The sequence below is a fragment of the Strix aluco genome, chromosome 5 (genome assembly GCF_031877795.1).
Source record: "Strix aluco isolate bStrAlu1 chromosome 5, bStrAlu1.hap1, whole genome shotgun sequence".
NCBI classification, from domain to species: Eukaryota; Metazoa; Chordata; class Aves; order Strigiformes; family Strigidae; genus Strix; species Strix aluco.
Window position 1 is genome coordinate 17,046,601 of NC_133935.1, and position 14,002 is coordinate 17,060,602.

General features: G+C 39.1%; 2 protein-coding genes across 3 annotated transcripts in view; both read left to right on the forward strand.

Moving 5' to 3' along the window:
* The window catches only part of KDM5A (lysine demethylase 5A), a 51,965-nt gene extending 40,347 nt beyond the window's left edge, over positions 1–11,618 (forward strand). The window contains exons 24-28 of one of the 2 annotated variants that reach the window (XM_074826170.1): positions 159–302; positions 3,445–3,604; positions 3,898–4,118; positions 6,312–6,722; positions 8,942–11,618. In XM_074826170.1, the coding sequence (XP_074682271.1) occupies positions 159–302; positions 3,445–3,604; positions 3,898–4,118; positions 6,312–6,722; positions 8,942–9,154 (1,149 nt within the window). In that variant the 3' untranslated portion in view covers positions 9,155–11,618. Of the gene's footprint in view, positions 1–158; positions 303–2,298; positions 2,359–3,444; positions 3,605–3,897; positions 4,119–6,311; positions 6,723–8,941 lie in introns of those variants that run through there. The other variant, XM_074826171.1, reaches the window with a different exon arrangement.
* A 137-nt stretch (positions 11,619–11,755) lies between these two features.
* Positions 11,756–14,002, forward strand: part of LOC141924171 (sodium- and chloride-dependent GABA transporter 2) — a 45,966-nt gene continuing 43,719 nt past the window's right edge. Inside the window, exon 1 of the mRNA XM_074826177.1 lies at positions 11,756–13,539. The gene's annotated coding sequence lies outside the window, so the exon portion shown is untranslated. The remainder of the gene's footprint in view (positions 13,540–14,002) is intronic.

Genomic DNA, 14,002 nt, shown 5'->3' on the forward strand with positions numbered 1-14,002 from the left:
TTTCTTCACATCTTGCTGTAAGTAGGCTTTTCTGTGACTGTCCAGGCAGTTATCCTCAGGCCAAAAGAACCACTGTTTTCTTTGTCAATAACTCAGCTTTTTTATAGATTTTTCTGGAAATTTTACTCTTTCATTCCCATATTCCATTTTTCTTTCAGGGACACTTGACTAGTTTCCAGCAGTCAGCCTTTAACAGAGTGATAGGGAGTGTGTCCTCATCCCCACGGCAGACTTTGGATTATGATGATGAAGAGACAGACTCTGATGAAGACATAAGAGAGACGTATGGCTATGACATAAAGGTAAGCAGTCCAATGTGGCTTGTCTACATGGAATTAATCCAGAACACTTGTTTTTATTAATTCAATTTATTTTGGAATATTTTTCATATCTTAAACTATCTCTGTACATTCTGCCCAGGCTCCTGTTGCAGAAGAGGTACTTCTTGATTTTGTCTGAATAAATATGAGTAACTGTCTATATGGAGAGTTGTTCAACAGTTTTTGCTACAGCAAAAAATTAGTCTTTGAAAGCTGTGTCCCTGTGAGAAGTTTCCTGATGCCAGAGCTGCTTTCAAGTTTCCATACCTTTCTCTTTATTCAACCCTCGTATAAAGGAATATCCGTTTAGTTTTCAATGTGTGGAAATACTCAGAATGAGATGTGTGGATCGTGTTGTAAAATTAGTGTCTGGATTCAGTTCAGAAATTGTAGCTGCAGTTAAATTTTTAAAATATTTTAATTAGAGAAGAACTGTCATGAGAAAAGGCAATTGTAGAGATAACGGTGTTTTCAGTGTGATGTATTTCACTTCAGAACTTCTGAATTGTCCTTTTTGATACATGCAGAGACAACCATGTTTGTTCTTGTGCAGTGTTTTCTTTTTAGGGATAGTGTCATATGTACTTTAAAAGATGCTAAGTTAGAAGACAGTGTGATCATATAAATTCTTCTAAGGCAGATTTTCTGGTTTATAAATGGACAGCAAATTTTCCAGGTATGATTTGCCTCTATCTCTTTTAGTATTTAGTTTCTAAGCAGCTTTATGCAAATACAGACATGTGTCTTAGTCCCATGTGAAATGTCAACAAGAATGTATTGCAAGTGGATGTCACAGCTTTTAATTAAATTAGTTTTATATTTTAAAAAAAAGATTTTCAAACTGTTCTTTGCATCAGGAATCATACTAAGGCATTTCTGGAAGATGTGGCATTTTCTGAGGCTGTGATAAAGCATATGTCAAGAAAGATGGCATATGCTTGTCAGGATTGGAGGGTTTTGCAGGAGTGTAATCTTGTTTGTTTAATGATTGTGTTGTTATGATTTCAAAATCTGTTGCTTAACCCTTTTGATTTGGATGTCCATCACTACATGTAATTGTGAAAGTAAAAATCTGTTGGAGGCAAAGCCGATAGGGACCAGAAATGTCTTCTGTTAGGTCAGCTAACATGGTTGGAATGGAAGACACATGTTCAGGCAGCCAAATTCTTCAGGTCTAAACTAGAAGCAGCAAAGTTCAAAAGAAATAGCAAAGTTGCTCAAAGTTTAATCATTTTTATACTTGGCTTTCAAGGGTTGGGTTTTTTCAGTTTGATCTGTAAACATTTTCCAGTGGAGTGATGTGTTTTTAAAAAAAAAAAGTGTATAGATTATGATGTATGAACTTGCTCTTAATAACTTCTTGTGGATGTTGTAGAAGTAATCCTTGGATCCCCTAAGGGTCCAGAGACTGTATATCCAAAACCATGCTCTTAAACTTCTGAAGTACAGCAGTGGTTACAAAAACACATGTGAAAAGGCCTGTCTGATTATATTGTGTTTCTTCTAATTAAAACATGATTCTTGCCAGCAAATACTTCATTATGAGTGCAATATCTAGACTTGTTCTAAGATTTATAAGCAGACTGATTCACTGGTCAAATTTACTGTAAAATTTCTTCATCTTTAATTGCCTTCATTTTTTTTCTCATGTTTTTTCTCATTTCTTTGCACCTTTGTTTCCTGTGGCCACCAAATGGTGGTAACTTTTTATTAATTCACCTATTGGCCCTGAACTTCCTTTAGTATAATATGATATCCAGATACTGTATGAGAGACAGCCTTTAATATGTAGGGAGAAACATCTTCCTCTTTCTGAATGTATTCTACCTTTTCATCTGGGCGATTTGAATCTGAATTTCCCACTTCTAGTGCTGTCCTGAAATCATTAGTGTGTACTTCACTTCCTTTTAAGAGTGTAACTGAAAGCCAGAGAGAGATTACCATTCTTAAACTCCCTTTTTATGTCATGAAATGACAGTGTCTGGGTGGTACAATTTCCTGAGTTGGCCATTTTGGGACCCACACAGCTAATCTTCAGGTAAATATTGTCAATAACTGCTCTACAGCCTTTCTCTTCTTTTAAGCCAGCTTCTTGTTTTATATTGTTTTCTGAAAGGTTTCAGTCTTACATGGCATGCTAAGTTTGTTTAACCTGTTGGCCAGTTTCATCACAAATATGATGGGGTAGCTAAGTTCTGGAAAGTGCTGTGGAAGTAGACACCTGGTTGAGGAGATTATCCTTATTAATTTCATCTGCAGGGGTGAATAAGAAGAGGAAGAAGTTAGTACTAGGTGGGCTTGTTCCTTCTCTGGATTCTCTGCCTAATGTAATGCAAAATCAAGCAAAGCTGCTCCCACTGATAAGAGATTCCTAATCTCTTTTCTCTTAATGGATCCACCTGCACCTGAAGGCATCTGTCCCATTTCAGAGGGTGATGCTTCTAAAAAGTTAAGCAGCCATCCTACACAGTGCATTGAGCTGAGCATAAGCCAATGCCATCATTATTCTGTTCAGGGAAATATTCACAGTAGTCTCAAGCCCTCTTACAGCCCTCTTCATTTCAGTGTTTGGGCCCATCTTAAAATGGTTCAAGACTGCCATAAAAGTCCTGATCCCAGGCCAACCTTTGATTGTTTGCCACTGTTGATATTTGCTGTGCTGGAGCACCCTGTTTTTTCCTTGCCTGTAAGATCTTTAATCATTTCTTTCTGTAGTAACCATTATTTACTCAGTATACTCCTGCTTTACTAAAGATGCCAGTCTTTATGGTCTTGCAGTTAAATTTTTCAAGCAAAGAAAAACTTTGTAGGCTAACAGTAAGCCTCTTTTCATTATGTTGTCTTCTGAAGACCATACTTTAGGAACTGCAGAGTGAGGAGAACTGTCCAGTGTTTCTCATGCACTAGCTATAAATCTATTGACCTGTCTTTGCAGTTGCTGTGTTCATCCACTATTTAAGTAGGGATGTAACTTGTACCTTTTGCACATGGTCTTGGTGTGTCAGGTGGGGTACTTCAAAGTAGAGTTTCAGGAACAGCAGACTGGTCAGTCTTAGTAGAATTTACTTTGAAGTAGGTATTTTCTGGATCCAGATGTTGCATGTTTTCTGTGGGTCTTTTTCAGGACAATGCCAGTGTAAAATCTTCTAGCAGCTTGGAGCCCAATTTGTTCTGTGATGAGGAAATCCCCATTAAATCAGAGGAAGTGGTGACACACATGTGGACTGCTCCCTCATTCTGTGCTGAACATGCATATTCGTCTGCTTCTAAAAGCTGCTCTCAAGGTATTTACTTTTGTATCTGCTGAGATAAAATTGAACAGACAGCTGGGATGAGCAGTCAGTAAGGAGGGAAACCGCTCTGTGACCTGTGCTAGTTGTAGAGGATATGTTGTTTGTAAGAAGGTACGGTAGAGTTACATTGCAGCTAGTTTCCTGATGTCTGATATATAAACCTGCGTCAATGTTTTTGCTTGGGATTGTTTCCCTCCTTAGATTGTTGTTGTAAAAAGTATGTAACTTCTTTTGGTTTTGATCTCTTCCTTTTATCCTTACATGACTTGCCTTCCATCTGAAAGGTTCTAGCACTCCAAGGAAGCAGCCTCGGAAGAGTCCACTGGTACCTCGCAGTCTGGAGCCCCCTGTATTGGAGCTGTCACCTGGAGCAAAAGCTCAGCTAGAAGATCTAATGATGGTAGGAGATCTGCTAGAGGTGTCGCTGGATGAGACTCAGCACATCTGGCGGATTTTACAGGCTACTCATCCACCCTCTGAGGACAGGTTCCTTCATGTCATGGAGGTATGGAACTTGAAGAAATATTCTGGTATAGGAAAAAAAAAAACCCAACCCACATTATTTTGGTATTTTTTGAAAAAATATAATCTTGGGTAGTTGAATCCTTAGTTACTTTGACATGTTTGGATTTCAACTGGGGAATAGTAGATTCCAGAAAATAACAGAATAAGAGATGCAAAAATTCGATTCTTGATCACTTATGCCGTAGCACTGTCCTCCACAAGTATATTTAGAACAGTTTGTTCAGGCAGTTCCATATGCAAACCTTATTTTAGAAAATACAAGGTTAGGGAAGGAAACGTTGTTCTTGATTATGCTTGGAATCAAAACTGATCTGCAAAAGAATTACAGGAAACATTTAGAAAGATGGAAAGTCTACACTTATATAACTTGATATTTGTATGTTGCTGAACTTTTGTTGTTACTGGGAAAAGAACACTTTAATAAAAAATGGTTTGGTAATGCAGGTAATAAGATTCCTATTCTTCCTCAGAATAACATAGCAATTTTTTTATTACATTTATAAAAATTATATAAATAAAAATACTTATACTGTGAAGGTGTGCTGATCACTGCTCAGCTGACAATGAATGAGGCAGACTTATCTGCTGAATCTTAGGTCTAGTCCAAATCATTTAGCCTCATTGATGCGGTGGGAAAATGGTGTGTGTGAATGATGGAGGTGTGCTGGAAGAGAAGGTAGGCTCTTGTGTTGAAGAGCTGTACTGGAACCCACCCCTTATCATCTGTCAGCTAAAGTTAGGGGTCAGTTTGCCCATGTGTAGTTACGGAGTGTATGATCACTTTTTGGGTTACTGAACTGCACAGGAAGTATATTGAAGATGGCTCTTCCTTGACTTTTTGGTAGTGTACAGTAATATAAGATGGAAGGTTACATGCCGTGAACAGTGAGGTTAGGTGAACATGTTATCAGTTGTCTCATTTTCTGAGTGGTGTCCATAAACAGTGGATAAATCAGTGTTGCGAAGCTGCCATCAGTTAGGACAGTAGTATAAAACAGATCCTGCCTCCAAAGTACTGCTTTACCGTGTTTTGACCTAAGTACTTCATAAGCTTAATGTTTTTTTTTAATCTAACAGTTTTGGCGTGAAATTGATTAAAGAACAGTTTGAATGCCAGCAAATAGCAATTTCTAAATAGTGTGCCAGACTGATATTAATAGTTAAGCACAGCTTTCTTTTCAGAGAAGGGGGTAAGAGGGTGTATGTATTATGACATGTTCTGGTTAACCCTTATGAATACTTGTTTGGCCAGAACTACTCATTTTGAATTGTATACCTTTTTATGTCTATTTACATGCAAAACAGTTAGACTTTTGTATAATAATATTCAGAGGATTTGGTTTTGAGTGGAGTAGCTATATTAAGTAATGTACAGTAAACAGAGTCTTTCTTTACTGGCTTGTAGTATGTCCTTAATCTATTAATAATGATTAAGGCTAAAGTATCTAGTTGTATTAACAGAAATTGAGTCAGTCCTGTTTGTACAAAGGAACTATACATGTGAGTCTTTCGGATATAAGTAGGACTTGTCATTGTGGATACTACCTGCAGTGACAGTTTGCCAATTTTAAGCCTCACTTCTGATCTGAATCTGCTATTTCAGAATTGTTAATGATGCCAGGATATTTACAATGTGTGCCAGTTTGGAAGCTATTCAAATAATGGATCTGTTACTTTCCTTCCTTGCTTGAGTTGATGATACATTTTAAGAATTCACCAATTGCTCTTTCTTAATCTCCAGAATAGCAATTGCTTTCTCTCAAAAATAATTACAAGCAAGACTGATCTGGGATGAAAAATAAGCAAGAGCATCTAACAAATGATTAATCTTCTCAACTTTTATTAAAAAGCAATGTGAGAAGGGAGTTGTAATTATTGCATATTCTGCCTTCTTACCCTTGCTGATGATTTACTTTTTCCACTGGACGTTTTTGATTCATTGTACTTTGACACGATTGATACCACTTATGATTTTTTTTCTAGTATGGTGAAAATAAAGTTGAACCCCCCTTTTTGTTTTAGAATTTGTAACAGTATGCTGTTGAATAGGTTCCTTCATACCTTGTCAGGGTAATAGTGGAGTTGAGTACATCTCTCAAACACAGCTTTGCAGTATGTGGAAATTTGCACTTTGGAAAAAAAAAAAAAATCTCTTTTTACCCTTTCTGTGAAGGATGACAGCATGGATGAGAAACCACTGAAAATGAGAGGGAGAGACTCTTCTGAGAGAAAGCGGAAAAGGAAGCTGGAGAGAGCAGAGCAGTTCTTTGGAGATATGAAGCAAAAATCTAAAGAGCTGAAAAAACTGGAAAAACCCAAGAAGAAGAAGCTAAAACTCACCATGGATAAGACAAAGGAGCTGAACAAGCTGGCAAAGAAACTGGCTAAGGAAGAGGAGCGGAAGAAGAAGCGAGAGAAGGCAGTTGTTGCAAAGGTGGAACTAGCAAGGGAGAGCACAGAGAAAAAAAGAGAGAAGAAGGTTCTAGATATTCCTTCGAAGTATGACTGGTCAGGAGCAGAAGAGTCGGATGATGAGAATGCTGTATGTGCTGCACAAAACTGCCAGAGGCCCTGCAAGGACAAAGTGAGTTTTCGCTTTCGCTTAGTTCTGTCACGAGACATTCCATGCAAAGTCAAAAACTCCAGTGCAATTTAATAATTAGGTTGAACAGCATGAGCAACAAAAGTGGTATGATTGGGAATGAGAGAGGAATTGAGTAGTACTTGGATAGGTACACAGATGTAGTAGATAAAACTATAGAACTTCCTTATTCTCTTAGGTACTTTACACCAGGAGAAGATGAAGGAAAGTTAGAATCTGGGAAAAAGTACTCTGTCTTGGTTGGGAAGTTTAATTTCTTGAAGCTGTGTAATTTTTTGCTGGCTTTGTGCAACACATTGGCTGATTCAAAGGATAAATTCTTTGACTCAGCTAGAAATGTTTCTGACTTAAGTGTGTTTCTGAGCAGAAGTGGGATGTGCAATGTTTCTAAATGAACTGAGTTTTCTGTATTTCTTACATACAGTTGGTGAACAGTGATGATGCAGGCTGAGAGATTTCCAACTGGAGTGCTTCACTTTTCTTGTTGGAGATAAATAATCAATAATTTTAGACCTGATTGGATTATTACAAAAGAAACTTGAACCACCTCTCTCTGTGGTGCTACCTGTCCTGATTGTCAGCTTTTAACACAGACTAATTGATGATCAAAAAAATGTTTTTTTTGAAATTTTTTTCTTGCTCTTTTCTAAAAAGAAGGCAAAACCACTCCTAATAATAACTGGGATAGACACTATACTGCACTGGCTTGTACAAGAGAGAGTAGGAACAACTGCAAATACCAAGATCTTATTTCTTGTTTTGCAAAATTGTAACATGGCATTAAAGTGTTCATTTGAACACTTAAAAAGTCCAGTTAAAAGACCAATTTTAAAGTCTTAAACTTAGACCAAGGTTAGAAATTACACTCAGTTGCTCAAAAGATGATACAGTCTTTGTACCACTGTTCTTTTTATTTCATAGATGATAATTAGCTTGTATTAGTACAGTTTCTACAGAAATTGAGATTGCAAGAGGGAGAAGAGTGCCTTTAAGTTCATATTATAAAGAAGGTTATACAAAATTTGTCAAACTTCCATAAATGAAACTGAGTAAAATTCCTCATTGTATAATCAAAGCTTTTAATGGAATGACTGTCTTGCCATGAGGTTGGATGTATTTTTGTACATTCTGCAGGTGAATGTCATACAAGGCAAAAATGGCAGATATAGCAATGTGATGACTGAAGCTGCAACTGTTAGTGTCCATTACTAGTCACTTAAAAAAAATTGTTCAGGAGTAGTTTTCCTATAAACTAAAGCAAAATATTGAGCTGATAATGTTTCTTCATTTTAGATAGGTTACCACTACTGTTATTTTTCTAATATATTTTCATTTTCACATTCCCCAGTAAGGTGAAAGCAGAACTACAGCAGTAACAATTTTTACAGCTGTACCAGTGCATGCCATTAAAATTAAGAATCTGGTCTCTATCCTGCAGATCTCAGTGTCTGCCCACTGACCCAAATTAACATGTACTTTTACTCAGGGAACTACAGAAATCCAGTAATTAATCGTTTTTCCTTCCTAAGTTTTAATTTACTTTTTATGCCTTTTCCTAACTGTTCTGTAGCAAGTTCAGCAGAAAGTTTGAAATATTTTAGCTTAAATGTTCTGACACTTTGGAGTTACAGTTTGTGTGCATTTTTTTGGCATTTGATGACCAGCTGTATACCTAATATGTAGCTGCTAGAAAAGTATTAAAGCTGTTGATGTCATGCGGCTTTTTTTTAGCCAAAAGCAGTAGTCAAGTCCTCTTGTTTTCTGTAATTTTCAAGTTGCGAAAGCTACTATTTGATAATACAGTCTAAGGGGATGTGTATGATTTAGGATGTGTATTTGTGGACTATCATCTATGCTGAAGTAACTGTCCCTGAGCCTGCTCCTATTCTAAGTGTGTTCTAGCATACCTGTCTTTCATCTGAGGAGAACTGGGTGTCATCTTCCTCAGTAATGGTAGTGTGTGTTTGTATTGTTGTGGTCTAAGGATGCAAGAGGGCCAAGGTTTGTTGGAAAAGTGTTATTTTTTATTAAACTGAAGCAGCTTGTTTAAACAAGCTCTATAGGGCATTAATTTGTGTCCAAAAGCTTTTGTGTTCTAGGTGTATCAGGTGGGTTTAATAGAAGGTATTTTCTTCATAGAAACTATGCCTATCTGTCTTGCCTTGTAATGTGCTATGTGTTGCTGATCTGATCTCTTGCAGGTAGACTGGGTGCAGTGCGATGGCGGCTGCGATGAGTGGTTTCATCAAATTTGTGTTGGTGTCTCTCCAGAAATGGCTGAAAATGAGGATTACATCTGTATAAACTGTGCAAAGAAGCCAATGCAGGGTCCAAGTAGCCCTGCTCATGCACCACCTCCTCCTTTCTTACTGAGCTACAAACTACCAATGGAAGATCTTAAAGAGACAAGTTAGCAACTACTCGATGCCTGGAACTTGTTGGGAAATGGACCACTGAAACCCTACAGAGAGAGAGGGTTTGAAGCTAATGTAGCCACTGAGCTTCACTTCCAAGGATGTACAGACCTGCAGCAGAGTTGGTCCCTTCCTTACAGCTGGCTTCCTTCATACAACGGGGACGTCAAGGCACAGTGGTACCGACTCATCTATGCAGACACCGCCTGATTAGGAGCTCCAGCCACTGTTTTTTGACTTGAGTATTTCCATCTTTGAGTGTGGCTGTTGCTCTTAGAGACTGAGCAAACCCGAGGCTGATAGATAAGACACTTCAGGGTGTTAGAAGTACATGATGGCAGTGGAGATGGCCTGGAATTGGTGGGCATAGGCTGGAGCTTTTAGGCCTACCAGATTACCCTAAGGAGGTGACTTTGGAAGTTATCTTTTGCCTCCCTATGCCAACCCAGTGAGTAGGGCAATGTCTTGGGAGAGTTAAGTTGCCTCCATATCCAGGCAGCTAACACTACACTATAAGGATGGGAGCAAGTGGATGAATTTCTTTTAATTTCTCTTTTGTAGCTAAAGGGCAGAGGAGCTCATGATCTCAGAAATCAGCAAAGGTTCTGTTTACCAAAAAAGAAACCCAACTCTACTCCACTAGGCAAAATTTTTATCCTTAGTGGGGAACAGCTGATCTTCCTGTCCTGAGGAGGGCCAGAAAACATTGATGAAGATGTCTAGCTAGACCAGAGCTTGGGAAGAGCAGAGTGCTTCCCTTTCCACAGGGGTGCCCTCTCCTGTTCTAGGCTTTGCTTAGAATTCTGCACTCCTGCACATTAAAGTTGTCTCACGCAGGATGGAGCTGGCAAGGAGGTACAGCACCCAGGGCACCAGCTGCTGTGATCTGTACCCAGGGATGGGAAGGAAAGAAGACAGCCCACTTACCTCAGAGGTTACACTGACATGTGCTTCTGTGAAAAGTTTCACTCACAACTATTTCCAGTATCACCAGGCTACGGGCATGGCCTCAAGCGATACCAGAAAGCAGTCTGCAGATACTGTTCGCAACGCAAATCCCCCTCCCTGCTGGCTTTGCTGGATGTGTACCAGTGTACAATCAGCAACAGTTCTTGTTTGAAGTTGCCCCTGGCTTTGCCAGAGGACCAGAGGGCTTGGGGTCATCCTGGGTGACAGTTGTTTTAGTAAATCCATTTTTAAAGAAGGACTTGTTTTTACTTTTTTCTAAATGTCTCAGACTACTGACTTGTTCTATAAATAGATTATTTTTCTTTGATTTTTTTATACTTACCACTGTTAACCAGCAGCACAGACAGAGGTTCACAAAGCAAAAACCTGCCCGTGGGCTTGGGTTTTTTTACTCCATTCCTTCCTTGTAGTACAAGGAATTAGCAGTTACCTTCCCCATTCTAGCTTGACCAGCTGCCTGTGTTTAAATAGGTAAATACATTTCATGTGCTACCTTTGTGTTTGGGTTTGTTCCTATTAGTGGGGCATCTGGGCCTTAACAACTCCAGTGGATGCTGGCTTTGTGTATGTGAATGTCTGAAGCCAGCCACTGGGCTGTCTTGTCCCCCTCTCTACTCGCTCCCTATTGTGTTTCCATTCTTCTGCAGTTCTAGGAGTGTTGTAAGTAGTGTCCAGTCTTACTAGGAGCTGGATTGGGATTTAAAGAAATATTGACAAAAACAAAAGTGTTCTGTCTTGACTGTTCTGTGTCCCTTCTCTTGTTCTTTAATATTTGCAAGTTTATTTATCTGGCAGAATTGTCCATCCAAAAAAAAATTCAGCTCAGGTAGACGAACTTTATCAGTTTGTTTTATTTGTGCCTGTTACCTGGGAAGAGGAAGATGTGCAAAAGAAAAAAGTAAGATGGAGGGCAGAAGATACAGGGTCTTGGGAGCTTTGAGTGCAAATTGGGCACAGACTTCCAATTCCTGCTCCTTAAAGACTAATATGGTGGTAAAAGCAAGCTGTGTTTAAGCATGCGGCTGAATGGGAACCCTAGCAAACTTAAGAGTATTATTTGTTTACTTATTTATGAAGGAGTCTATGCTATAGCTAGACATACCCTCTTTTTGCCTCCAGTTACATTTTTTTCTTCTCAGTGTATGCTTAGTTTTGGTAAACTGGTTTAAACAGATGTTACTTTCCTTCAAGCTTTAACTGATGGTACTACGTAAATGTTTCCCTATATGGAGTGGATAGACTATCTGTCACAGATGTTTTTATCGTTCCAGAAGTAGACTAGTACAAGATTTCTTAAAGAGTCCCAGTGTTCTGTATTCTTTCCTGACTCCTAGAATCCGTGACACAACAGGGAAAATATGGTTAGCATATCCTGTTAGCCACTGAGCATATCCTCTTAACCATTCCTACATTCTCTGTCGCGATAAAGTCATTGTTGTATGTAATTACCATCAACTGGAAAAAGAGATCTTCAAGTAAATCTGCATTGAATGTTCCTGTTTCTCTGAGTAGAAGGTGTGGTGGAGAATGTTAACAGTAGCACTAGTTACAACGAGAAGGAAACACACAGCTATACGATGCAATGGTAAATCATTCTGCTTGTAACAGGCATGGAAAAGAGTGAACAACAGAAAGAAAGTGCAAATAATGTGCAGAAGGTCACATTTTTAGTAGGCATTTTTCATATTATCACATGGAGAGGCTCTTTTATTACATTGTTGGAAGGATGTTGCCACACTTTTTCTAGTTACAGATGTCTCATCTGCTTTCGGGTAAGGTGTTCGTAATGCAAAGATCATTATTAGCTTTACATCTTATTGTTTCAGCTTATTTTTAAGAGCATAATTCCTATCAACAGATTGCTGGTAGTATGAACTTATGAATAAATGTTAACTTTTTGAAAAATCCGTAGATATGTAGTTAGTGGTTGAAAAACCTAAAGCTACAGCTGTGGTATTGTCTCCAGATCTTAGGGTTTTGAATTTTTATAAAAATGTATGCAAAGAAGCAAGCCAAAGTTAAGATAAGGAAATAATTTTCTTACAGGTCTGCTACAGCTGTAGGAAAAAAATCTCATGGTTTGGGGACAGAATCTCAGTATACACAAAATCTTAGCTCATGTGTATCTAGAAAGGTACATGTCTTAATGCCATATTCTACATGGATGCTAGCCACTGTTCATGTTACTTCTCTTCATGTGTCTGACACAAAAGGTCAAAGAAACGACCTGAGCTGTTGTGAGGAACTAAAAATGGCCAAGACTTGAGTTGTATATCTTATCTGAACCATGTGGTTTCAAGCTTTTTTTCTTTTTTTTTGGTAAGAACCAGGGCCTGGAATTGGGCAGCTTTACTTGCATAGGGATAAACGTCACTGCTGAACTTCAGTACCATTACTTTTAGGATTTATGCTTCTGGCAGATCATCTGTAGCTGAATGCTTGTGCAGCCTGGACTATTTGATAACGAGGACTTAAGGTAAAATTGATGATATTATGGAAATTATCTTAAGGGACATACAGTTACACAGCATAAGATAGATAGATGTCTGTGTGTCATCAGCCACACTGTGAAGCTGGCATTGATCTTTTCAGTTTTTAGAATTTAGTAATTTCGGTTGAGGGGACTTCTGGAGGTCATCTGGGTCAATCTCCTGACCAAAGCAGGGCTGACTTCGAATGTAGGTTAAGTTTTCCAGAGCTGTGTCCAAGTTTTGAGTATTTCCAGGGATGGGAATTTGACAACCTCTCTGGCTTCCTGTTCCAGTTTTGTAGCACCTTCAGTGCAAACTTTTGTCTATTGTACAGTCAAAGATTCACTTGCTGTAGCTTGCCTGTTGCCTCTTGAAGAGTCTGGCTCCATATTTTCTGTAACCATCCATTAGGTAATTGAAGACTGCAGGTCCTGCAGCCTTAAATTCCAAGCTGAACAAACCTGGCTCAGCCTCCCTTGACCATGTCATGAGCTGCAGCCTTTGAACAATCTTGGTGGTCCTCAGCTGGACTTGTTGCTTGTTTGTCAATGTCTGGTTTTGTACTGAGGAGCCCAAAACTGGATGTGTTACTCCGAATGCAGTTCACAAGTGTTCGATACAGGGGGAAAATAACTTCCTTTAACCTGCTGGCCATGCTTTTACTATGTAGCCTGGTACAGGGTTGGTGTTTATAGCTGCAAGGAGTCACACTGCTGACTCCTATTCATTGTGTTTACTGTTAGCCCCAGGTCCCTTGGTTTATTATTTCTCAGGTGCAGGACTGATGAACTTAAACTTTCCAGCAGCACATTACTCCAGCCTGTCAAGATCCAACTGAATAGGAGCCCTCTCCTCCCCTGTTTTGGGTTGTCCTGCTCCTGTCCTCCACCAACATTCGGTTTGGGGTCATCTGCAAACTTGAGTGTGCTTCATCCCACCACCCAGGTGGGTAAGACATAAACCCGTAGTCTCTTGTACCAGCCCCTGAGGTACTCCACTTGCAGCTGGCCACCTCCTAGATTTCAAGTTGTTGACAAGTCTGAGCACAACAGTCCACACCCCTTTTTTCACCCCTGTTGTATGTTGTCCATCTATGTAAGTGTGTTCTTGCTGTAAGTCAGGGTATACATCCATTGCTCTCCCCTTGTCTACAGAGCAACCAGATTGGGCTATGATTATAGTGGTGACTGTTATCAGTCACCTTATCCCTCATTGACCTGAATGTGACTTTGAGGAGTATTTGTTTTGTAATTTTCCCAGGGACCAGGGGGAGACTAGCTGCCCTGTAGTTCCCTACATCCTCCTTGTTTCTTCCTCTTCATTGAATGGACATGACATGCAGAAGGGTTCATTACAATCCATCAAATGATCAAAATGATTTTCCATACAGACAGTTTCCTAAGCTTGC